A 27161-nucleotide genomic window follows, 5' to 3' on the forward strand; every position below is an offset into this window, starting at 1 on the left:
TTCAACAAGTTCCGAAAATAGAAAAACCAAACAGCTAAAAAAATGAATATGTTTTCCAACAAAACAGTTCAGTAAAAACAATGCGAGCAACACAAAGACTTGTTTTCCTGCTCAGTGAAAAGGTGTCAGCTGAAGCTTATTGTGCCTGCCCATTTTACACCAACTCTACTCTCCGAATGCCAGCATGCAGTTCTGATCAGATAGCTTTATATTTGTCATTTAAACACACTGAAGCAAAATGGTTTTTTCACATTTGCCTAAATATTTCCTCTGCAGAGAACTAGAACTGGGAGATATCAGCTGGAAAAAACAATGGGGCCAAAGTATGAAGCCTCACAATCCAGATGCACAGCAGATATAAAAGAAAGTACATCTTTTTTAAAATGTAGTTTTCTTATTTAACGCACACAAAAAAGGGTTACATAATCTACTGAATATGTAATATGAGTTAAAAATGAATCAACAAAGACATACATGTCTGTATAGGAGCTCACTATATATGAAAACATTTACAAAAAACCTAAACTTATAAGAAAGTCTGTTTTTTTCCAACTAAAAAGTACTTTTTACAGTTCGTTTAGCTCTCTTTTGAAGTACATTAGTTTTGGATATTTTTTAAAGATGTATTTCTCTATACATACACACATTAAGTAATGTATGATACTAGTAGTGAACAATAGAAAATGTATCGTAATGTTATCTTTAATTCCTCCCAAAAGTTTGCTTTTTTAAGGTTTTTAAGAGATTATTTTCACTGATTTTCATTATTTTTTGCTGAAAACAACACGCAGAAAAAATCTGCATTTCTCGATGTGCCGCAGCTGAGCAGCAACCGTGCTGCGCCTGAAGAGCACTGCTCATGAAAAGCAGTGTGGCTGCTTTAACCTGTTAACATGAGCGACAAATTTTTTTTTAAAAACCGACAGATCCCGTGATGCATGCGTACTGCTGTGTGACAAGTTCCAAGTCATTTCCCTCAGTATCCAAAAGTTTAAAATTTTAATCTCTACAAAATAAATTTGCAACAAATGCAAATAAAATACATTTCAATTCGCGCAGTTGCAGTGCACCTTTTACAGCTCGATAACAGTGTGCTTGGACACTGCAAATACAACAAATCATGTGCTCATAGAGCCAAAATAATTGATTTTCATCACCCTGCAGTCGCTGTGATTCTGGTTGTTGAGATGGAAGTGAAGAAAAGTCAAAGAGCAGAAAGAGTTTGTTTTCACCTCTGTGGGCCCAATGAGCTGTACTATATTTAGCTTCTATAGGAAGCTACCTGCAGGCTTCATTTCCTCTCTGAAGTGTGTTTTCATACCTTGAATTATGAGCTTTTCTTTCCGGGTCAACCCTCTGCCCGACGGGCCTAACACTTATGTCAGATGGGCTAAGCACCTCACCCAAGGGTGCACACAGTTCAGTCAGCTGCGACAATTCACTTTGGGGCTCTAAACATTTCCTAATCGACATTGGTCCCGAGGTAAGGTCGTTGTCAGTTCTCATACTTCAACCTATAAGAGCGAGCCGAACTCGTGCCGTCTGACTTTGGCGATTGAGGGAAAAAGCAAACAGATCAATAGAAGCCAAAAGGTCACAGGTTGAAAACATGCTCCGTGTGCTTCTTTGTGTGGACACCGAAGTTTGAAAGTCACAGACAAGTGTCTCTTTTTTCAAGCATTAAAACTTTTGCTTTTTAATTTACATTAAACTGACCCATTTAATCTATTATATAAAGCCATTTAAATCATGCTGCCAGTGTCTTTAGGGGGCACTGAGCTGTAAGTGTGCTCACCTGTAAAAAAAGAAAAACTCTATCGCCCGGACTAAAAGCGCCGTAATGTGCCGTCTCCTTCTCACCTCCACAGATGAATGGTCATTAGGTGGAGGGAGGGGGGCATCCATCTCAGCAGCTCTGTCTCTTTCACACACACTCTCTCACACACGCAGACAAGGCACACTTATGCATGAACGATCACAAACATAAGAGAATACATGCATGAATGCGGACACATGGACACAGACAGGCACACACACCCAGACTGTGTCCATATGTGCACAGAGAGGACAAACTCCTGATGTTAGTTTATCTCCCTCACACACACAAATACACACACACACTTCCTCGTATATCTGCTGTAACCAGAGGCATCATTTGAAAAGTGGGACTGATTATCGGAACCTCAGTGGGTGGGGGCCCTTGAAAAGCCTGGGGTGAAAACTTTTTGTTTCCTTTGTTTGTATTTTTCTTTATTTCTGAGTAATTCATGCTATAAAAACACCCATTTTTAGTAGGGGCATTATCGTCTAAATGTTGCCTTAGTTTTAGTCAGACTGACACAATAATTTTTCTAACATTTTGTAAACGTACCGACTGCTTGCTGCTGCAGCACCGTGGTACACTGTTGTGTTTTTTCCCCAAGAAAAGGAAAATGGGGTTCTAAAAAAAGACGGAAAGGAAAGGGAAAGAAAGCATACTGACTTTAAAAATAAAAAAATTAAAAGGTGTGTGAATGATATGGATCAAGAGAGAAAGGGCCAGGGGGCCCATGGACACCACTTATGCACAGGGCCCAGAATTTGGTGCTACGCCCCTGGCTGTATCTATAAAGCCATCCGGTGTCCTTCTCCAGCTGGAGCAAAGCCAGAACTACAGTATATCTCACACCATTAATGGACAGAAATCTGGACCGAGGCTGACACACACACACACACACACACACATTAGGACGTGCCTATGCACACTCCTGAACACTCACAGAGATCACTGAGAGCCTTTACACAATTTACCACGGCTTGGAAAGACAAAAAATACAAAAAAAAAAATCAATGGACGCTTTAAGAAGGCCAACATTTTGTCATAACTGGATTCTGGCAGTCAGTGTCAGATTTCATGGGCTGCACTGACTTGTGCCGCCCCTAATACCCCTAATCTAAAATATTAGAGGCAATACACTTGATTACATGAGTCTGGCCGCGCCAGCACAGTCGCATAAAGACACACACCAGCTGAGACACATACACAAATCCTCGCTCACTCATTCTCAATAACACCCACATGGGTCACTTTCATAACACGGAGAGAACAAGTCGTAGGAGGGAGATGGAGAGAGCGAGCGGAGAGAGAGAGGAAGTGAGTACACTGCTGGATGGACTCGCTCTCTTCCCCAGGGAGACGTTCGCACATTCAGGCACGAACACACACACACACACACACGCACGCACACACACACACACACACACACACACACACAAAGAAGTGAAACGTGCACATCCGTACTTACATGCTGACAGAACAAACAAGACTGTAAAGTTACAAATGCACACACACACACACACACACACACACACACACACACACACACACACACACACACACACACACACACAATGCATGCTGGCAAACACTTTGAAAACTGCAGATAATGTGCAGAGTAGATGTGTAATATTCTCCCTGCCTGTAAAGGTCCACTTCACAGGTAGAGAACAAAGGTTCGCTCCCTTCTCTTTCTCTCTGTCTTTCTCCCTTTATGACTCACTCATATGCGCACACACACACACACACACACACACACACACTCTCTCGAACGCTCGAGCACGTACTGGAGCTTTGACTCACGCAGCCACAAACGCCTTTATTAACTCAGTAAGACAGTCTCGTCCCACTTTACCCCTGTGCTGTAGGGCTGTAAAAATTTGGGGCTAAATATACTACCTGTGCAGAGGTACTGACGGGACGGAGGGAGGCAGGTAGAGGGAGGAGAGGCATTGGGGCGGCTATTTCCAGCAGCCATGACCCACTGTGGTAACCCACTTTCTTCCTCCCTCTTTCTCCCTCCCTCGACGTGCATCACGAGTGTCCACTCCGAGCGCCGTGTGTGGAAAGTGTGTCCCGCTCCATCATTGTCTCCAACGTCTTCATGTTTCTTTGCTTCACTTTGCTCATTCTCATTTTTCCACCTCTTTTTTAATTCATCCACTTTCCCTCAAACCTGTCCGATCTGCTGTTATGTCACCTCTGATTTCCCACATTTCCCCAAAATACCTTCTGACAGCTAAAGGAGAATCTGCTGCGTGCTTCATGCATGTTAATGGCGACTAAAGTAGCCGTGATATGTTGGAATTTTTACACCTCCACGCCGTTGATCGGCTGGAGGCATTACGTTTTCAGATTGTCCATCCGTCCATCCAAGATCCTGTGTTTGCTTCGCTATACAAAAGCTAAAGGAATAGTTTGACATTTTTTAATATACTTTTCATGCGTGTGCGCCGGTGGCCCTGTGATTTTCCGTCCGTCCATCCCATTCTTGTGGAAGCGATATCTCAACATCACCTTGAGGTTTGGCACAAACGTTCACTTGGACTCAGTGATGAACTTTAAGACTTTAGTAGTCAAATTTCACTGTGACCTCGTCTGTCTCATTCTTATGACGCCAAATGTCAACAACAAATTGAGAGAATTTTTTCAAATTTGGCACAAACGTTCACTTGGACTCAACAAAGAACTGACGAGAATTTGGTTGTCGTAGGTGTAAGGTCAAGGTCATTATAAGATTGCGTCTGTCAAATTGAGTTAAATGCAACATCTCAAGAAAGCTTTGATGATTTTTTTATTTTTAATTTGGCAAAAACGTTCCATTCTATTTATAGATGATCTGATTACATTTTGGTGGTCACAGGTCAAGGTCAGTGTGACCTTGTCTGTCTCTCTCATGAACAGGATGTCTCAAAAGGAGGGATTTTTTTCTCAAATTTGGCACAAATGTTCACTTGGCCTCAAAAATGAATTGATTACGTTTTGATGGTCAAAGGTCACTGTGACCTTTCATCCGTTTCATTCTCATGATTGCAATATGTCAAGAATACACTAAAAGAATTTCTTCAAAATTGGCACAAACGTCCATTCGGATTTAATAATGAACTGATGAGGATTTGGTGGTCAAAGGTCACTGTGAACTCATGAAACATGGCCATAACTCAAGATTTTATATGCAAATAATGAAAATTTCAACGTCTAATAGGATAAAATGACTTGACTTGTGAGCGGAGTCATACAGCTATGAATAATTATCATGCACAACATAAATATTAAATTATTCATCCAGCAGCATAGCTCATGTTCAAGGATAATCAATAGTAGAAATAGTCCTCTTTGTAGGCCATAAGAGAGGTCAATTAAAATTATGATTGTTAATAATCTCAGCTGTTATTTTACCAGGTCATGTGTCTTTACAGGTTAAGATCCAAGCACACCAAAACACCAACAAGTTCACTTTTAGTTATACACACGTATTACTAATAGTACAGCTGCGTGTACAGCCACATTACCTTTCTGTTAGTGCAAACTTGAATTAAACAACAGATTGTTGAAAAATGGCTTTTTGGACATCTTCCACAATGGATTCTGTCTGCATGATTGCTGGACATCAGTGCAAAGTGATGCGTCTAGACAGAAGATATTGCTCGTGGACAAGGGCTGACACTAAAACCTAATATTTACTCTTGATATATTAGATTGCTGAAGAGGCTCAGTCACATTTATTCATTCACTCAGTGAAATAAGAGCCGAGCCAACAACAAAATGGACAAAGAAATGTAAGGGACGTCGTAAAAAGCTATTTTTCAGCAATGTTCGAATGAACTCGAGGGCTACTGCAGAATAACGGCGTCCACCTTTGTCCTTATCGTGTTTCTTTTCAGATTCACAGACATTCTCAATCACCCTCAAATGAACTGATGGCTGTGAAAAGCTATTTTTATGCTTTCTTTATTTTAATTTTTTTACTATGAGCTATTCTTGTCTGTCTCAATTGAATTTGTTTTTTGAATGCTTTTGTTGCAGCAGCACCAAACAAAACTTCCCCCCTCGGGAAAAAGATTTAGAGCAGATTTTTCCTTTAAACTGCGCTCCATTCATCACCGGAAGGATAAAGAGTGTTTAATGGATGTTTTCTCTGTTTTTCACCGTCTTTACAAGGTGGTGTTAAAGAACGCCCACATGGCTGTCGGCTCTTTGACCATCAACGAGGAAAGGTCCGAGGTCATCGACTTCTCCGTCCCCTTCATCGAGACGGGCATCAGCGTCATGGTCTCTCGGAGCAACGGCACCGTTTCACCCTCGGCCTTCTTAGGTGAGAATAACAGTAGCGGGCTGTCAGGAGTCTGGGGCAGAGACAGGCTGAAGGAAAAACCTGAAGGCCATGTTTCTGACAGTTGGTGATATTGTAACTATGAGGCTGTCATAAAACATAAACGCAACACTCACTTTTATAGGATTGTCATTTTTTTTCCAAGAGCGTACTCAAAAAAAAATGATGATCTCCTTTTTCTCATCTCTTAGTTTATTTTTTATTTATTTTTATTTTTAAAGACATTATTATTATTATTATTATTATTATTATTATTATTATTATTATTATTATTATTATTATTATTATACTAGATTTTTTTAAAAAAAAGGAAAAAAGTGGTCTTATGTCCTGAGCCGCCCGAGGTGCAAAGCTTAAATTATTTATTTATGTATTTATGGGGACCACATATGATTTGAAGTCACTGAAGATGTCCACTGTGATCTTAATCCTGTGCAAATCTGCTAATTTGTCAAGTAAACTTCCACCACAAATTACCATATTTCACCAAAAACAGACGCACAGCCTGATCATGTGATAATTTTGAACACCTTGGTGATTTGAGGTCATATTAAGCTTTTCTGTTTTCTCTGTGCCTCATCTCTGACGCTTTCCCCATTGAGAAAATCTTGGAGGCTGCGTCTGCAATTCTGAATGAAGGTTTTGACAGCAGTTTGGGCGCAGGAGGCTTATCTTGGTGCACAGCGTGGAGATATCGTTTCCAGGCCCACTGGGTTTATACGGGTTTAGATGGTGTGTAGTCCTACAAGTCAACAGAGGTTTTTCTCTACCATGTGTTAGATTTAAGAAGTGCCAGCCTAATGAGAGCAAGTGCAGATATTTTGACTTACTAGAAAAAAACTGAAGGATTTTCATATTTCAAGAATAAAAAGAAAGGATATATTTCAATGGCTTTGTTGGCGATGGGTGGGTTTATTGTAAATGGACAGAAATAGAGGTGGGTGCCCTGTAAACAGGTGTACACGCTCCACCGCAGCGTGGTTTCAAAGAGTCTTTGAACTGATTGAGTTTGCTCTAACTGTCTTTGCTGCCGCTCTCCTGACAGACTCCGAGTGCTTCATGCATCTTTGTCAGGTCACTTTAGGTTGACATCCATTTTCACACCTTTAGAAGTCCAACTAAAGCTGATTTAGTGGACAAAAGTGATTAGAGGCAAGTTTTAATGCATTTGTATGACGAGGAGGCAGACTGCAGTGTGTGATAATAAGGCTAACTGTTTATTTATTCTCTCTCTCGCTTCCTGTCTCTTTGCCCTCTTGTATTTCCCACTCCTACTCCAATTCTGACTCTTCCTTCCTCTTCTCAATCTGGCGCTCCACATTTGCATATCTCTCTTGCCCTCTCCCTCTCCCGCTTCATTTTCTCTCCCTCCCTCTCCGCCGCCCTCGCTCCTCTCTGCCTCTTCCTCCGTCCCCTGGCGTCCCTCGTTTATTCCCCGTGTTGTGCCTTCTCACACCCCTTTTTTTCCTGCTCTCTTCTCTTTTCCTAATCTCTGTCCGTGCACGCTCCCTCCCTCAATCCCCCGTCTCTGTGGTCCCCCTTCATCTCTCTCCCTCTCCTCTTTTCCCTCTTTCGCCCTCCAGAGCCCTTCAGCGCCGATGTGTGGGTGATGATGTTCGTGATGCTGTTGCTGGTGTCAGCAATGGCTGTGTTTATATTCGAGTACTTCAGCCCTGTGGGCTACAACCGCTGTCTGGCTGACGGCAAAGGTGAGAGGTTTCATGCAACACACACACACACACACACACACACAGAGAGGCATGATGGTACCTATTGGGGGGTGGAGTTGGAGAATAAAGATGTAAATTGATGCAGACCTTTTCTTTTCCAGTCTTTTTCGTCGTGCCGCCTCCCTCTTCTCTCACTCTTTTCGCTCAGAACACAGCAGATGGGAGGGCGCGCTCAGGTTGCATTTACCGGAGAAATTATACCGCCACAACATGTGTCAAAAGTGACGTAATTCTTTGGAATTAAAGTAAGAGTTTTTAAGCTCTCCACAGGAAATCTGTTGATGCAGGAGATGTAATTTTATTCAGATTGTGTTTATCTGCATGACAACAAAGCCTCAAAGTGCCAACACAAAGTGATCATACTGAACAAAGGCAACTCCAAGCATTCGTTTTATGGTCACCAAATCGAGGGACATCAAGTCAAAACTGATAAAAAGCACGAGATGCTTTGGCTTTTAAAATATTCAAAATGAACTACAAGTCTTGTGCTTTTTTATGCCCAGATCACCCACCTCGACCTCCTCTACACATTGCTTTTGTGTCTGTGTATTTGTACTCTGATACTACACTTAAAGGGAAAGTTTACCCTAAAATTAAATGTTCATATTTTTCCTCTCCGTAGTACTATTTATCAATCTAGAAAGTTTTGATGTGAGTTGCTGAGTGTCGTAGAGATTTCTCTATGTAGATTTTTATAATCTAACTAGATAAAAATGGGCTTGTTGCGCTCAAAACACCTTTGAAATGTACTTTGTTATTGTCAACTAACAGTAAAAGGATTTTTTTGCAGAAAGTTGCAGCAGAGACTGATATGTTAGGACATTTTTGGATTGTTAATGCAGATGCATCAATGCATAAGTCTGATTTTAGTGTTGTAGCTGGTTGAAATGGAGCTAGTTTTATCTAGATCTGCTATTAGATATGACTGCATGTTCTGCACGGACCTGTAGTGCAGATTCAGTGGTTCACAGCCGAAGCATCACTCAGCATCAGGAGGGTTGTGACATGATTATTTTGGTTAAAAAAGTAAGTAATTTTTCAGGACTTTGGTGTGAATCATATATCACATTTGGTGGATTGGAAAAAAACATTACCTATCAGATTAACCCAGAGAACAATTAGGTTTAATTAAAAACGTATTTGGTACAGCGACTTACTAGTATAAAATCCCGTTCTGTTGGTAACCAGTTGTCGTCTTTTAAGCAGTGATGATGTTCAGCGGATCTAAAAATCACACTTGCAACACCATAACAGATGCCTCCGATAATACTTCCCTTCTTGTGGCATCACTTTTTCACAGGCTGCTTTTCACTATTTTCACTGATTAATTGATAAATGAATGGTTTTCTTTTTTTAAAACGAATGTTGTTGGCTCGTATGCACTCCCATATCAGCGCTCTGCCTGTTTTTAGTCGCCCGTTGGGTTTAATTTTCTGGCATTTTCCATTTTTACCTGATTTTCTGAATCGCATCTGAATGAAAGAATATTGAGCAGCCAACTTGAAAGTCCTGAATGTGAGACCAACAGCAGCACATGAAAGCAGTTTAATAATTTGGCAGTGAAAACAATCCGACGGTGGAATCCAAATCAGGTGCTATCTGTCGACAAAATTTAAGCATTCAAAGAGGGATAAAAACAGGAAGTACTTTCATCTTCCAAAAGTATGCAGAGAACATGGCGGTGGGCAATTTGGGCCTCTGCAGAAGAGTGTTGGATGAGTAATGCTCCGACTACTAATTTGCACCAAACAAGCGGGCACGGGTACAGCCGAGCAGGTTAATGCTTCTGTCTGTTACGTCCTCGCTGCAAATGTACAAATTGTCTTACTGTGCACAAAGACTGACAGACGCACAAGCACGCCGCGGGCCGCCTCCACATATAGACCAGCCGTCCTCGCCGTCCTCGCTGACCCAATGACTTCATTCTCCACTCCTCCTCCTCTCCTTCCTCCTCACTGCTATCATTTAAATAGCACTTTCTATCATTTACAGGTGTGTCTTTCAACACACCTCCAGTTCTTTCACTCCGGAACGAGACATTTGCATTCATTTCCATATTTCCCAAAATCACGTGTCAGATCTGACAGCAAGGGGCGAGTTTTGCGTTAGATCTCCCCCAGCCAAAAAGATAAGAAAGTGGGAAAAAAAATCAATGTCTTCCCACAACTCTATCTCTGATGTGGCTATATATAGACAATCTTTTTTTTTACATTCCTCTCATCCTTCATCATGTTCTGGAGAAGATGTACTCCTCCCTAAAGCGCTGTTCTCTTCTGTGTGCCTTTTGTTTTATCTGCGTGCAGCGCTGTGGGAGTTTGGTATCATGAAGAGTGCAGATCGAAGTTTGGACTCAGAGGTTTCGGCGCAATAATGTATCAATGGCCTGACTGCAGATTTGTAAAGTCTCTGTCCGATTCATTTAACCAACTTTCCTCGCAAACTTCACAAAGGAGATATTTGGCACCGTGAAGTCAGTTTGTCCGTGAACAAAAGCCCCATACAACAATACACACCCACGTGCGTGCACACACACTCTCTTTCTCTCTCACACACTCACACATACCCACACAAAAACATTATGAACCAACTGCTTATCACAGCATAATGGCTGCAGTGAATCAGGCTGCTGCCAGCTCATGGATGGACAGTTTAACCATTTAAAAAATAAAATATGTTAAGTACATTCAAGTGTGATATATATATATATATATATATTAGACAAAAAGCTGGGAAAATCGCATTTTTTGCAAAAGAAAGTCATTTTCAAGAGCAAAATCAATTTCATTTTTATATTTCTGGGGTTTTTTTCCCCCTCTTATCTTCTTATGTCAACTAGAATTATCCAAAAATAATGCTGAAAATAATATTCAGTTTAAGTTATATATAATACTAAAATAATAAAAGATTTGGAGTGGCGGTTACTCTAAAACGTAACAATGCCATGACGGCAACAGAAAAAGTTCACTCACAAGAACATGTCCAGATAAAGCTGACATGCTCATCACTTTCTGGAGGATTTGTTCATTGCAAAATAGTCAAGTCCCTTTGTGTCACTCATTTTGTGCCAAATGTCTGCATATTACCTCATTCAAATATGCGCAAATAGCACAGGAGCACCGAGACGCTGTTTGCTTTGCAGCTGTGTTGCAGTTGCAGGGCGCAATCATTTTATGAATTAGCTCGTCAGTTTCGTTCCACTACACAAAATAAAAGCTCAGCTGGAGTAAAAGACCAAATGTGTGTCATATGCACTGGTTTGGAAACAAGCTGATCATGTATAACCATCGCTGTGTTTCTTTCAGAGCCTCACGGTCCATCCTTCACCATCGGGAAGGCCATCTGGCTGCTCTGGGGTCTGGTCTTTAACAACTCTGTGCCGGTGCAGAACCCCAAAGGCACCACCAGTAAGATCATGGTCTCAGTGTGGGCCTTCTTCGCTGTCATCTTCCTGGCCTCCTACACTGCCAACCTGGCCGCTTTCATGATCCAGGAGGAGTATGTGGACCAGGTGACTGGCCTCTCAGACAAAAAGGTAAGATGGAAAGTTTCTTTCTTCTTTTTTCCATCTGTATTTAATAAAAAGTTGGTGCTTCAACATGCCTGTCTGTCTTCCATGTTTAGTTCCAGAGTCCCAATGACTTCTCGCCTCCGTTTCGGTTTGGCACCGTCCCAAACGGGAGCACAGAGAGAAACATTAGGAACAACTATCCCGAAATGCACGGCTACATGACGAAGTTCCACCAGAGAAACGTCAACGAGGCTCTGCAGAGTCTGAAGGCCGGGTAAGAAACTGCATCATTTTCTTTATTGTTAAAATGAATTTTAAAAAAAAGGGGTTTTCATGTTAAAGGGGACATATTGTGATCATTTTCAGGTTCATACTTGCATTGAGAGCTTCTAGTGGAACATGTTTACATGCTGTAAACGTCAAAAACACTTTTTCTCCTCATACGGTGCTGACCAGAACGCCTGTGTTCAACCTCTGTTTGAATTTAAATTGTAGGGCTTTTTTTGGTTTGTTTTTTTGATATTTTAGTTCCTTTTTTTTCTTTCCCTTTCTTCCCATCTGTGTTCCTTTTTTTAGCCGCTTCAGAGCTGTTTCTCTTTTCAAACTGGAAAAAGTTTTAAATAAAATATATTTTTTTTAAAACACTTTTTCATATCGGCAGAAATCAACACGTTGGACTATTATGATATTTCATTTGAAAGCCAATATCTGTCGCTTCCCGTGAAGTGCAGATATTATCGTCAATCCGTAATTGTAGTCAAACTAGTAATCGCACAACATGTTGTCGACTACTCCCCAAAACTGCATATTTTAAGTGTAAATTGGTTCAGATCGAGAATCATTGCTAAATGTCCCGTTTGTCTTTCCTGCGTCTCTACATGTAAACATATTGTTGCTGAATAACTCCAATAATACTTCCACTCCCCCTCTTCACTTTTCATCGAGTGAGCCTTTTCACCAGTCTGTGTGCCAGCTCCCGCCTTTGGCAAACCAAGTGGAAGTCTATTACACTTATCAGCAGCTTAGTGCTATTTAGCAGGTTAATTGGATGTTGTAGCTGTGATGTCTGACTCCAAAGTGCTAATTAATTGTAACCTATCTCGCTCTCCCTCTCCCTCTCTCTCTTTTTCATTAGCAAACTAGACGCTTTCATTTACGACGCGGCCGTGCTGAACTACATGGCTGGCAGGGACGAGGGCTGCAAGCTGGTGACCATTGGCAGCGGCTACATCTTCGCCACCACGGGGTACGGCATCGCCATCCAGAAGGAGTCGCTCTGGAAGAGGCACGTGGACCTGGCCATCCTGCAGCTCTTTGGAGACGGTAAGACGGCGTGCTGTTTTCTGTTTTCGCCGCTGTTTTATTCATAGATGATGCACAGTTTCGGTGCTAGTAGAGGCTCTGTCATGCATACAGCTGCGGCGATGTGATGAGTTGTATAAATAATGACTCAAAGATGCAGGAGTTAGTCACTGAGATAACGCAGCACGCTCTGAGGGAAATAACACAAGTTGTTATTGACAGCCTTGAAGCAAACATTAAAGGATAAATCCAGTTTAGTGGTTATAATAGCATTATACTCAACATGCCTCCAATAACTGAGAAGACTTAAAAAGACATTTTAAAGACGAAAGTCTGACCCCGTCTCTCACATCTTCAGGTAATGTGAGTTTTTTTAGTCACACACTGTGAGATTTTGCAAACACCGGGGATCTTGCAGGGTCGCTATTTCATGACAGCTAGTGCTGCATTCAACAACTTCGCCATTTTAATCGCCATTCAAATAGTCTAAAAAACTGAAGTGAACTTGGTGAGATGGACCCTTGGAAGGCTGAGGGGGCGAATGAACAACAATGGTCACTCCAGAGGTCTATATCACCCACAATTCATTGCAAGTATGCATGTGAGAAAGAAAAGCCAGAAAACACGTCCATAGTTAGGGGGCAGTAATACTGTAAGTTAGACTCCGGTTGCACGACAGAAGGAGGAGAAGATGAATAAATTGGTGAATTAAAACAAATCTATGTCATTTAAAAGTCGGCTCACGCGTGTAAAGATCCACTTGTCTATTAGCAGACAGTTGCTTATTGAAAACTATATAATCTATATTTCTGTATTTCCAACAATATCTGTGAATGCATGGGGAGAAATTGCTATTTTGAAAGATATCATGAACAAATTAAGAATAAAAAAGTAATAGTTGTGATAATCATGATGCAGATCACACTCAGAAATGATTAAATCAGAAACTGATGCAGCTGATTGAGTGACTGTGTATCGCATTTATGTGCAGAGGACGCATTCAGCTCACTGAAAGGAGTCTGTAGGTATTTACTTTATTTACTCGTTTGTATTTCTGATGATTTGTAAAAAGCAATACGACACTAAACCTGCAACTGATCGATCCGTGATAGTCTGGCTGAAAGTGAACAAAGGCAGGTGTGTTTCACCAAGTTGGGCTCCGTGCAACGTCAGTTGTTACGTATTACAGAAGGCTGAGGAAAGTGAAGGAGATCTACTAATGAAATGCGGCGTAGATGCCTTTTGAGGTTATTTCCCAGGGTGCTCCTGGTCAAAAACATTAAACCAAGCTCCTCTAAAGGAATCAGACATTTTAACAATTTCTTACACCTCTGCAAAGACACGTAAATGTAGAAACAAGAGGTAAAAGGTGTCCTTTACGGACAGTATTGTTGTCAATTCTGCATCAGTATAATCCTGAAAGGTGAAGTGTATTTACATAAAACCTCTGTTGGTTAGCCGGGCTGTTTCAGTTGGAGGAGACCATGGAGGTTAGACGTAAACCGGTTAGTGATTCAGATTTATGCCGAATCAAAACTCTTGTTCACTCCACAACTCCAACAGTTTCTCCTCCTTTTCAACAGAACAAGAGAACTAGTAGAAACCAGTTTGCCAAACCAGTAGAAATCACCAAAACTAAAGAAATAAGATCCAAACTGTAATAAACATGAATTATCCTTGAAGAGCTAATTCGAGGCGCTTGATTTACCCACCAATATGCTCTGAACAAATCTTGCCTCAGGCTGCGCTGTAGGGACAAATAACAGTGGCTAAGTTTATTTCTCATGTGTAAAATACAACATTTTCAAGAACTCTAAACGCAAAAATAGGCTTCTCAGACTGTAAGATTTTAGGGTTTCATGCACTCAAAACTGTGCAGGGGTGGAAGCACTGGTCAAAGGAGGGGAAATCATAGTTCTTCTAATTAATTTCTGTGTCTGTGACCACAATTTTGGTGTTTAATTGGCTCTGCAAGTCAAACATATGTGTAATTTCCCTCTTATTATACCAAGAACAGACAGAAAAGGTAAGACAGTGCTGCCAGGAATGTAACTCGAGATTTAGCTCCACCGTGGGGGCCCGGTGCTTTATGATCACGCTTGCCTTTTATGGGAGACTGTCCAAGCTCTCCAGGGCTTGTTCTTTTGAAACACTTCATTCCTGTCAGCTCGAGCCGGAGCATTAATGAGTCTCCGAACGAGCGGGGAATGAAATGAAATGTGTTCAAAATGTCCATTCCTGACCCCCCCGTGCAGAACATGCTTTACGGTTTTCAAGAGAAAACTCTTCATCATAAATAAGTCAAAATGTCACAGAGAGCAGCTGCGCGCTCACTTTATCGACTCTAACAGTCTAATTTCACAATGTCCTGTTTTGATATACGGCTCAATGCAGAATGGGGAATGTAATGGAAGTTTGGTGTGTGTGTGTGTGTGTGCGTGCGCAAGTTTGCGTGTGAGTTTATTTGGGCACGGTCCAGCGTGTTGTGAGCATCCTGAACCAAGGGCCCTCCGGGGCCCACTATAGTGCGTCCCAGTTAGGGGTGCCAGCATCGCTCCTGGTGTATTTCAACACCGTGTGTGCATGAGTGCGCGGGGTTGTGTGTGTATGTGTGTGTGTGTGTGTGTGTGTGTGTGTGTGTGTGTGTGTGTGTACATGTGAATGTGGGTCAGGCCTTTAAAAATGAGAGAGCGGATGTGTGTGAGTGTGTGCGCATATAAGAGAGATAAAGAGAGCGGTGAAGGCAGTGATACTCAATTTATGGCCCACAGGCCAAATCTAGGCCCCAGCAGGGTGCCGGGTGCCCCCCCCCCAACTATATCCTAATTCACAATAAAATTTGTGAATTAGCCCGACAGAGCTCAACCCCTAATGTCCCAAAATCCTTAAAGTGTCCTAAAATTTTAAAAATGTCCTACAAAAAAAAATCCTACAAATGTCCTAGAAACTTCCTAAAATCCTTGAAACTCACAAACACCTGAGTGAATGTCCTACATTTCTAGATAAGTGCTAAAATTCCAGAAAAGTGCTAAAATCCTAAAAAAAAAGGAAAAAAAAGAAGAAAAAAAACCAGCAGAAAATCATTGAAATATCCGAAAATCGTAGAAACAAAATCCTAGAATAAGCTTAAATCCTAGAAATTTCCTAAAATCCTAGAAAAGTGCTATAATCCAAGAATTGTCCTCAGTTCCTATAAATGTCCCAAAATCCAAGAAAAGTGCTTAAATCCTTGAAACATCCTAAAATCCTAAAACATCCTAAAATCATAGTAATGTCCTAAAATCCTAGAAAAGTGTTTTTATCCTTGACATGTTTTAAAATCCTAGAAATGTCCTCAAATATTAGAATTGTCCTAAAATTCTAGAAACTTGCTTGAAATCATAGAAACATGTTTGGGGCTGTTGCGACTGGCCCCTGGCCCCCTGTCATTTTGCAGAAGTGGCCCCCAACTAAACGAATTGAGCGTCACCGGTGTAGAGATCCTATTAGTGACACAGGTTTATATTGATCAACAATTCAATAAGAGTGTGTATTTCTGACTTATTGATCATAAGTTTGGTTATCTAGAAAGTTTAACTAGAAAGTGTCGGTTTTTCTGTGTGTGTGAATTTGGGTCGGCTCGCAGTAACACTACCCCAGCGCCACTGCAAAAGCACTCATACAGGAACCAAGCCTCCCTGTCTCGCCACCTCTCAGGATTTCAATGTCACTTTACCACGCCTCGCCATCCACTCCCCTCCTGGTGGCCTAGAAAGCGATGAGACTCACGTGGAGAGCCCAGTGGCCTGGTACGAGGTGCTGGAAGGGAGTCTGGGTAGTCTGACGCAGGCCGAGCAAAAATACATCACAGCTGTCGTGATAAAGAAACAGCATTTTTAAACGGTGGTTTCTGATTGTCTGTTGGACGGAAAGTTTTGGAGTCACTGAGAGAGCAGGTTGAGATCAATGACCTTTTGCCCTTGAAAGCAAAGAAAGACCTGTTGTATCATTTCAGAGCTGCCTGACATCAACTTTTTATATTTTCATAATCTGCAAACCACCTTTGTTTTTTGTAAATTATTGTTTTGATACTTTGGATATTATGGAAATTGACAAAAGGTAACAACAGTGGAAAGAACAGGGGAAATGGAATAGCTCAGTGATAATAATAATAATAATAATAATAATAATAATAATAAATCTACAGTATATTCTGTATATTCTGCATGTGTCTGCATACTGGACTGTGGCTACCATACTAGTTGGTTTTCCATTACAGATTTGCACAAAACCTTAGTGATATTTTCAACATCCCAGTGTACTGTGTAAAAATACATTCATCAGAAACCAAAACACTATTATGGTCTAATAGTCCACCTGTTTAACTCTTTAAAACTTGGATCCACATCACTTTTCTTGTGCTGCATTCAGATGCCATTCACAAGTATGATTTCTCTCAAAAGCAGAGAGAAAAAGGCAATAAGCAACTTGAAGAGAAAGAAATGTCCTGCAAAATTATTTTTTAAAAATCTAGAGAAAAATTTCAACAACATTATACAAAAATATATTTTAAATGCTTATAATGATATATTGATTTTTTTTTTTTTTAACAGAATTCCTATAATTAAGCATTTTTTCAGGCCATTTCCGTTTTGTTTTGTTTGTTTTTTTGTTTTTTTTCTTTCTTGTTTAATTTTTGTTTTTGTTTTAATTTGTTGTGTTTTGGGTTTCCCCAGCCAAATTGCCAAGTAATTTCCCTGTACTTTTTTCTTGCATATCTGGGGTGGTCATTTCCCTAAGCTGTTAATGTGTGCATTAATCTGCTGAAACAGACTTGGAAAACTGAGCGGAGTGTAGCTGTTATATATTTACTTTTAATTAAAGGTCACTTTTTACAGTGTTGGACTTAACTAGCAGCAGTGTGTAACTGTGATGACCTGGATTTGACTGCAGTCGGGACAATTGTTGCATTCCCCAACCATGTTTGCTTTCCTCTCTTAGCTGTCCAATAAACACCAAAAATGGCTGTTATATTTTTTGCATTTTCCATGATCCAAATTTACCCGTTTCCCTGAAAAAGAAATCGCATCAAAAGCGTAAAGATATTCTGAGTTTTACGAGCAACCCCCCGAGAGGTTTGCCCAAGATTCCCAAGAGCGTCCGAAACTGAATCATTGTGTTGATACGCTCTTTTCATACAAATGCCAGTTTTACTGCGTCAAAACGGCTGCAAAATGGTTGCAGTTCAGTGAGTTTCTCAGTCGACATAAAGTAGTGGCTGCTGCGTGTGTTTGTGTCTGTATTTATGCCTGCGTGCATCTATGTGTGTGTGAGTGTGTGTGCGGAGCCTCTCTTGAGTTTGTATGCCGCGGAGCTTGTCGTTGGCGCTCAGAGGCCAGCCAGTGCTCCGGTGCAAGAGTCGCGCTGACGTGCAGCTACAACGGCTGAATGTATGATTAATTAAGCGACGCCTGTCCTGCCACGGTCGGCTTTGATAGAGAACAGCTCGTGATGAAACAGAAGGTGACCCACAAAAGAGACCAGAAGCTCAGGGACCGGCATCAGACGCACGGACACAAACACAAACACACATTCGTGCACAGGCATACACATGCAAACACGTGTTTTCTTTACAATTTGCAGGATTGTTGACACTGGAGCTTTTATGTATTTCAAGGGGGACAGTTTTTTGCAGAAATTAGTACAAAAAAGTGCAATTAACATGTGACCAGTGGCGTGTGTGTGACTCTTTTCCTGTCTGCAATGAAGCCTACTGTGAAAATCAAGGCTGCTTTTCACTTCTAACTCCCCTGACCCCCCTTTTCCACCGCCTGCCCGCCATCTTCCCTCCTCTCTTCTTCCGTTGCATCATCTCTCCATCCCTCGTGCCCTCCAATACCCATCCTGTTGTTACATCATATCCCTCTTCTCTCCTTTATATTTTACATGCCTTCCCACTTTTTTTCACACTGCTTTCTTTATTTCAATTCCCGTACGAATCATAAAAACGCCTCTCCACATGTCATCATCGTGCCCCATCCTCTGCATCATCTCTTCTTCGGTCCATCCGTCCTCGCCTCCGTCCCACTTCCCCTCCCCCTGCTGTGTCGTCACATTCCCTCCACGCAGGTGAGATGGAGGAGCTGGAGTCCCTGTGGCTGACGGGGATCTGCCACCACGAGAAGAACGAAGTGATGTCCAGCCAGCTGGACGTGGACAACATGGCCGGCGTCTTCTACATGCTGGGCGCCGCCATGGCTCTGTCGCTCATCACCTTCATCTGCGAGCACTGGTTCTACTGGCAGCTGCGCTTCTGCTTCATGGGCGTCTGCTCCGGCCAGCCCGGCTTCGTCTTCTCCATCAGCAGGGTAAGACTGAAATGTTGTGGAAATGAAAGTCATAAATGTATCGATCTGTATGATAAAACACACAGTTATGTGTTCGCCACAGGAAATGTGCTTCAGTTTTTCATGGGTTGTATTTTTTAACAAATATTGTGATTGACAGATTCTGATTGGCAGTAGGTTCTGTTAAAGAGCAGCACGCTGGAGCTGATGCGTTTCACACCGTGCTTGTGTCTTCAAGCATCAAATTAGGGATAAACCCAGTCGTATCACACTTGACTACCTGTTTTTTTCTGTGGCTGATATATAAAAAGTGATTTAAATGTTTAAACTAAGACTATGTAACTTTTAAAGAAGAGAGATTACTTTTTGCCTTTCATTAATAAAACATTTATCAGTTATAAAACACACCGTTACCAGTTTAATACACTCATTTAGTCTGATCTGACCAGTAATTTGAATATCATTATCATTATCATTAGCAAACTTTTTTTTTATATGACATACTGAGTCATTTCACTGACTTTATGACCTTTCTCTACTTGTGCTACAGTTAACGCTGACACTGACCAATAGTGTTAAACCGTCTCCATCTGATAGCACAAGATAAATTAAGATTAAAATTATAAGCTTTCGCCATCATTCTTGCTTAAAGGTCCGGTGTTTAAGATTCAGGGGGATTTAGTGGCATCTAGTGGTGAGGATTGCAGATTACAGCCAGCTGAAACTTCTCCTCATTATAATCTGTTCATGTGGGTTTAATTGGGAGCCGAATTATCCGCAGAGATCTCTTTCTCTCCAAAAAAAACAAAACAAAACAGACCAGGTGATTCAAACTGGTAGAAACACTGAATAAAGTCATCTCACATGAAAAATCAGTGTTTAACACATGCTGCTTGGCATGTTGCACACGGGCCGCGGTGCAACTGCAGCCCGTTCTTACCCCGAACTCGTCAAATATGTCCGCTCTGTCAGTATTTTCAGTGTATGATCGTTACGCCAAAAGCCACCTTCTGCCACCTTATGAAATTTCAGTATTTAAAAGTGCAGTAGTTAAAAACAATGCTAATTTTAGAGCAATAAAAAGTCTAAAGGCAGCAGGCAGGTAAGTAAACCTTTGAGCCGCGAGCAAATCAGTGCAATTTCTTTCAAAAAATTTGAAAAAAAGGCAATGAGCAACTTTGTCAGAAATGTTCCAAATATTGAAGATAAATTAGTAGATTTACATTTGTTTTTAAGGCAAGGAAAAAATATTGTGGGGAAAAAAAGAAAAGAAAAAAACTATTTAATTACATATTCAAAATTATGTTACAGAATTATTTTTTAAATTATTTTTAATGACCTTTTACCAAGTTTTTTTTTTATTTTATTTTTTTAAATTTTAACTTATTATTAATAATAAGAATAATTTAATTTTCTTGTACTTTTTTTTCACTCATTTCTTTCAAAATTTTGGGTCATTTTTTAGTTTGTTGCTCATTGCCCTCTTCACATGGTTTTGAAAGAAATGCAGCCAATTTGCTTAGGTTTCAAAGGGTAAACAAAGCATCCACATAGTTTATATTTATCAAGTTTAGTGCAGCGTCACCGACTCCTCATCTGTAAAATGACCTTCATTACCGGTTTATTCATCAGTGTTTCTGTCTGTGATGTCTGCTTTATTCTGTGACTTTTTGGGGATACAAAAATTGCAAATGAGAATGTCACCAACCCAAACTCACGTCCAAACAGACACTGGAGCCCTTTTTTCTTTCGTTTCGATGGTTAGGCCCATCTGACGTCCGTGGGGTAAATATTTACAAAATGTTGAGCCAAAATCAATATTTCACTCAACAAAAATCAGCCACAGAACCGGAGAGGGTAGATTACTGGATCCCAGGAGACCAAAGTCACCCCCGAGGTATTTGATTTGCATTCCAATTGTTTTGACATGGCTCCGGTGTAATTCACTGTGTGTCTCTGAAGGTGAACCGCTGCAGGCGAAACCACGTGGCTAATTTACAGCACAGAGCCACACGCCGCCGCTCCCCCCTCCCCACATTTGATATGCTGCTTGTGCCAAGAAAGCAACACAAAAAAACCTAACATTTTCCCCTCTCTGCTCTAATGTTACGCTCCAGTGCTCAACTTTGATTATTTTGTATGGTGTTAATTTTACGTCTCCTTGTTTATGGTCGTGCGTGCGTGTCGGCGCCTGTTTGTGTGGCGGGAGCATGAAATATCAGTTGCTAAAATGTCAGTTGACTTCTCATTTCCAACGACAGGCTGCTTGGTGTTGTTTTTGATTATGACATCATTATAATTTGTTTTGGGGGGGGGGGGCTGGATCCGAAAGTAATTACGCTTTGTATAACATGCAGTGATTGCTCTCATTTACAGAAATTACCTCTGTCTTTGCCACAATGTGACAACGTAAATGAACGCCGAGTGTCCGCAAATATGGCCAGATGATTCAGTATGTTAAAATATTCAGGGGAAATGTTCATCCAGAGCGCTCATTTGCATATGTAGCACAGACATGGGCCAAACAACAACAGTGGAAATTATTATCTTTTCCACAATCCGCAGCTTCACATGGTCTCATTTACTCGAGTGTTTTTCTCTCCCGCCTTTTTCTCCCTTTTCTTTTCTCGTCCTCCTCCTCCTCGCTCTGCCACTCAGATTGATTCCGCGTTTTTTTAATTTCACAGCATAATCCAATAAACTTTATTGTTATTGCCGCAATTAACATTTAAGCCCGGCAGTGTAAAAAATGAGACATCTGTCACGGTTGGCGTGAGTCACGTGGGTTTTCGGTCATGGCATCACGGTCTGTTAGCGTTCCCTCCCGGCTTTGTGAGCAGCGGCGGCTTCTCCCCTGGCTACCTGCTCCTCCAGGTCCCACCTGCAACACTGAAACAAATTAATTATATCGATTTAAAAAGTCTCTAATGACTTTAGAACAGTAAATGTATTAGAGCTTTAATCACTCCTCTTTTCACAGCCCTCACATCACATCACGGCTGGCTTCATTTGCATTTAGCGCCATATACTTACACCACACGCAGGCAGTATGACATTATGAGCCGCAGCATGTACAATAGGCTCTCTATATGCAATCATACATAGGGGGGCAGCTAGTCATTTGTTGATTTCCTGCCTTTCTGTACCGGTGTAATCACTTATAGATTTTGCCGTGATCCCCCCGTGGATTGAGAATTCTTAGGAGCCCTCAGGCCACAGTTATTGCTATTCACACATCCTGCCCAAATAATCAGCTACTGTAGCGCCGGGCCGGCAGCAATCTGCCAACTGTTACATTATGTGGGCATGTGGAGTAGACGAAATCTGCTGTTGAATACGAAGCAGCAATCACTTTGTCAGATGTCCAAGATTTGATGCACCACAGTATTAACTTCTTGTTCCCAGTCGTGGCCGTTGCTGATTTGTGTGCGCCAAAAAGAGAAAAAGCCTAAAAACCACACAAAAATTCATCCTCAGCTCGCTCTCAAACACCATCTATAAAGATCAAATAACACATTTTCAGCCCAGCTCGTCACATGGCGTCTACTTATGATGTTTTAGGTATCCCTCTGTGTTGGCTGTTTACACTCCTGGATGCTGTTACCGTGACGTCCGCAAAGGCACATGGCGGCGTTGCCAGATTGGAAATGTTAAACTATCGTACAAGAGATTCAAAATTATAGTAATTTAAGAAAAATTATCATACGGCGGTCACAATCACGTCGTGCAAAATTGTCCGACAGATAATTAATTAGATAATTATTGTACATCTGGAAACACTGGCACATGGTGTGGTGAAGCAGCATGGTGCTTATACAGACTGTCGCCGTGGTTGGGATCAGGCAACAAAAGTCACGGACGGTTAGGTTTAGGCAAAGAGGCACGTGGTAAGGAGTAGAAAGAAAAACTTAACAAGAGATGGCCCAAAAAGTAGCAAGAATAAGTAACTAGTTACTAGAAAATTACCAGAAAATAATAAGTTAAAATATATAATTAATATAATTATAAATATAGTTTTATAGACATTTTGTCTTGTTTTTTAAATAATGTGTAATAATAATTAATCTCAGCTAATTTTCATATAGTTTTCTTGTCACTTTGTACAACTTTTTTTGTTTTTATTTTGCAGTTTGCGGGACATTTCTCACCACGTTGCTCTTCATGTTTTGCCATATTTTTGAAACATTCAAACCATTTTTTCAGGTTTCAGAGGTTAAAATGATCGTAACAGGCTTTCAAATGTAACAGAAGTAAAGTGATGTCAATCTCTTAAAAAATATATATATTCTTGTATTTGTTGTCTGTTTTATTAACCTCTGAAAGAGTGACCCAAACAGCTGATCTGTGGCATAATACAGTGCACGGTGCAATTGTGCTTAGGTATAGAAAAAGCAAATTTTTATGACTGAGAAAAAAATGTAGTGGCAAGTGAAAAGGCTCTCTAATGGTGAGGCAAAGTGTGATAAACACACAATGTCAATACAGCGGCCACTTAAACTCATATTGATTTTTTAGGTGGCTAGAATACATTTTGTTACTGCCTCCGTTCACAGCGGTGCAGTACTCTGTCACTCGTCATGTAATACACACCGACTCTGGATAAGAACCTCATAAAACCCCCCACTTCGAAAAAAATCTGAGCTATCCCTTTAAGGCGGATGCTTCTGGAAAGCCCAAAATGGGACGTTGTCATGGACGTCATGGGAGGGAAGACATGACAGATTTGGCAGCAGGTGGGGTGTAATCAAGACAATAAAAGAAGAAAAACAAAAGATATGAAGTGATGGCAAATTATATAAACAGGCAGATGGAAAAAAGAAACACAGATGAGACAGAAAAGGACCAGATAAACATTGAAAGATGGTTCTTAGTGGTGAAAATATATCCTGAAATATCACGCAGGCGGGCGTATACATTTGTCCTCCACTTCAAGAGTCCCAAACTCAAATATGAGTCCTTTTGTATTTATGTTAAACCTCTCTTGGTTGTAGCCATTGTCAGGCTTTACATACTCGACTGTTAACAGACTGTGAAATTGAAAGAAGTAATAACATTATCTATTAAACCGGAATGAGGGTTGGAGGCCTTTTTGCTGCAGTGCAGGGACTGTCCATGTAGCTAATTAACTAGCAGAAACGAGCGACGAGGGAGAGGAGAGCTGAGGGTCAACGAGTGGATAAATGCAGGAGGGTAGGAAGAGTCATGGCTTAACAGCAGAGAAGATTTGACAACCAGCTGACCCTGTGACCTCTCATCGTGACCTCTGTGGTGGCCAGCAGCACGGAGGTCAGCTGATCTGTTTTCTTTACGATGGCCAAAGCATCCCTTTATGTCAGTGATACTCAACTTTAAGCTCGCAGGCCAAATCTTGCCCCCCCTGAGGTGTCAGGTGGCCTCTCAACCGTTTTCTAATTCACAATAAAAGTAAAGTGATGCACACTGGGAATTGTTTTTGTACTTTTAGTACACATAAAGAGCCAGAAAACAGCATCAAAATAGAGCTTTATAAAAAAAAAATGCCAGTGGAGGATCTCCTGCACTCCTGACAGAGGTCCTAGTTAATCTCAAAATGTCCCAAAATCCTGGAAATGTCCTGAAATCCTAGAAAAATCCTAAAATCCCAGATATATCCTGGAATACTGGAAACAACCTTGAAATCCTAGAAACATCCTAAAATCTGTAAAACCTCCAAAAATCCTAGAAACATTCTAAAATCATAAAAAACATCCTAAAATCCAAGAAATGTCCTGAAATCGTAGAAACATCCTAAAATCGTAGAAATGCCCTAAAATCTATGAAACATCCTAAAATCCTAGAAATGTCCTAAATCCTAAAAACAAAATGAAATTCTAGAAATGTGTTAAAATTGTACAAATGTTCTAAAATCCTAAAAACATCTTAAAATCCTAGAAATGTCCTTAAATCCTAGAAGTATCTTGAATTCGTAGAAATGTTGTAAAATGTCCTAAAATCCTGGAAACGTCCTAAAAACCTACATATGTCCCTTGGCCTGCTGTCATTTGGCTAAAGTGGCCCCTAAGCAAAGCAAGTCGAGTGTCCCAACTTTATGTCCATAGTCATCTACAAATGTCCTGGAAAAACTGAGCAGAATCATTGTTTGGAATTGATCCGATCCGTTACCGTCCCCATCTGTCATGCCTGGTTTGCTCTCCTCCGAACATCCATTTTTATCTGAGTATTGTATCGTACATCACTGAATGCAAATGGAGCAGTTTATCTTTCTGTCACTGTAGCGCTCAGCCGGCGTCCCCTTGGTTTGGCCTTTCTTCCCGGATGGGGATTGTGTTGGGGCGTTGAGCGCTAGTGGAACTGAGGTGTTTAATAACTGCCGGAGGATATTGTTCAGCTGAATTCTAATCACATTGATTAAAGGTATTGACCAGCGGGACCCAGGGGTTTTTACAGCCCCTTTGCCTTTATCAATCATCCACCATGCAGCTACACTGTCCTCCCTGTGGCGTCACGCTGTGTGCTCTCTCCTGCTGTCTCACACCAGCTAATATTCTGCATGTTAAAGGTCCCATGTTAGGCTCATTTTTGGGTTTTTACTTTGATTTGGGGTCTCTACTATAACATGTTCATATATTTTAATGTTCAAAAAACATTAGGTTTTTCTCATTAAGTCAGCCTGAATATACCTGTATTCACTTTCTGTTTAAAACGCTCCATTTTTGCACCTGTCTCTTTAAGCCCCCCTTTCCAAAAAAGCCTGCTTTAATTGGTCAGTGTTTCTGGGTCTGCACCGTAATCACAGCAGGTGCATGACCGCAGCAGTTTGTATCTTTAAATTGTGTATTTGTGATGTCCTAACCTTTTGTCTAAAGGCACAATTTTTGGATCTGTGGTTTCAGAATTTTGATACTTTCTCATGGAAATGTGATTTTTTTTTTAAATTGGACCTTAAATATCTATTAATCATGTGCAATATCTGTTTTTACTGATTATTAACTCCACCAAGTTATGGTTTCGCAGGATTGTGGAAAAAATGCTGGCCTTATTTTAATGAAACCTGGTAAAAAGGGTGTAGCATGAGCCATGGAAGAATGCATTCAATTTTGGAGCAGATACGAATCACAGAGCAGATACACAATTCACTTTTGTTGAACTTGTGAGATAGGACATTTGGCTTTGGTGGAGATCTTTAAGTGCCCCTCTAGTTAAGCCCCGTTCCCTGTTTTGTCTGAAGTGGGAAAGATTATTGCTTTTGTTCCTGCACAGGTTTTAGGTATTCATGGGCTCCAGCTCTGATTGGCAGTGATGGAAACCCTGACACATGGATGGACATGCTAATTGACTCCTTTTTCCGTCACGGCCGTCAATAACTTCAGCAACAATTTGTCATCTCAGCCACAAATTCTGTCCATCTCCATTTAAGCTTTTATCAAGCCTAAAAGATCAGGCCTGACTCTACATAAACCCACAGTTTCTGTCCAAAGCTGGCCCGAGCCTGCACCACAGCAAACTGAAATTTATTTTAGATTTTATATATATATATATATATATATATATATATATTTGTTGCAAGCTAAAGATTAAAGTGTTTTCCCGCGCCACTTCACCTTCTTCTCCTCCTGCTGTTATTTCAATAACAACAGGTTTGGCAGAATAGGCTGTTCCCCTCAGTGCGTCTCTGTCTTTAAGTTTGTATGGCATCAGCATCCATGCAGATATAGGACATAGATGATAATCATCACTCTGCATGTCACGTACATCTCTCCCACTGCTGCGGATGCGGAAGAAAAGGCCTTGCAGTCACTTTCTCTCTCTTTCACCTCTTTTTCAATCATGGTTACCCCCACTTTTTCTCTCTTTTCCACTTGGTTTAGTCCAATACAACTCCTGCAGTTTAGCTTATGCATGAGAACTGCTAGTTTCGTTTTAAAAAAAAAACTCTGGTAAAATGGTGAGAAGTAGACTGGATTCAAACCCGCGGTGATATTGAGAAATTGTAGCCGGGCCCGAGCTCGACGATTTGTGTCAGGTTGGACCCAATTGGGCTTAAACAAAGAATCAAAGCTCTAGTCTCCATCTAAGCAACACTCGAACATTGTTCTAATTTAAATGGCACTGAATTTGAGAGAGACCAAAAAAGAAACAGATATAAAAAAAAAAGAGGTAAACATTG

The 27161-nt window shown here is 40.9% G+C and overlaps 1 protein-coding gene across 3 annotated transcripts in view; it reads left to right on the plus strand.

The window, feature by feature from the left end:
* The window catches only part of grin2ba (glutamate receptor, ionotropic, N-methyl D-aspartate 2B, genome duplicate a), a 187568-nt gene that overhangs the window by 151185 nt on the left and 9222 nt on the right, over window positions 1–27161 (plus strand). For all 3 annotated transcript variants that reach the window (XM_088069433.1, XM_088069432.1, XM_088069434.1), the window contains 6 exons: window positions 5978–6131; window positions 7733–7858; window positions 11182–11411; window positions 11501–11661; window positions 12523–12710; window positions 18798–19036. In XM_088069433.1, the coding sequence (XP_087925559.1) occupies window positions 5978–6131; window positions 7733–7858; window positions 11182–11411; window positions 11501–11661; window positions 12523–12710; window positions 18798–19036 (1098 nt within the window). The remainder of the gene's footprint in view (window positions 1–5977; window positions 6132–7732; window positions 7859–11181; window positions 11412–11500; window positions 11662–12522; window positions 12711–18797; window positions 19037–27161) is intronic.

This window comes from Plectropomus leopardus, chromosome 18, assembly GCF_026936395.1.
Source record: "Plectropomus leopardus strain MGB_pleo_1.0 chromosome 18, ASM2693639v1, whole genome shotgun sequence".
Lineage (NCBI taxonomy): Eukaryota > Metazoa > Chordata > Actinopteri > Perciformes > Serranidae > Plectropomus > Plectropomus leopardus.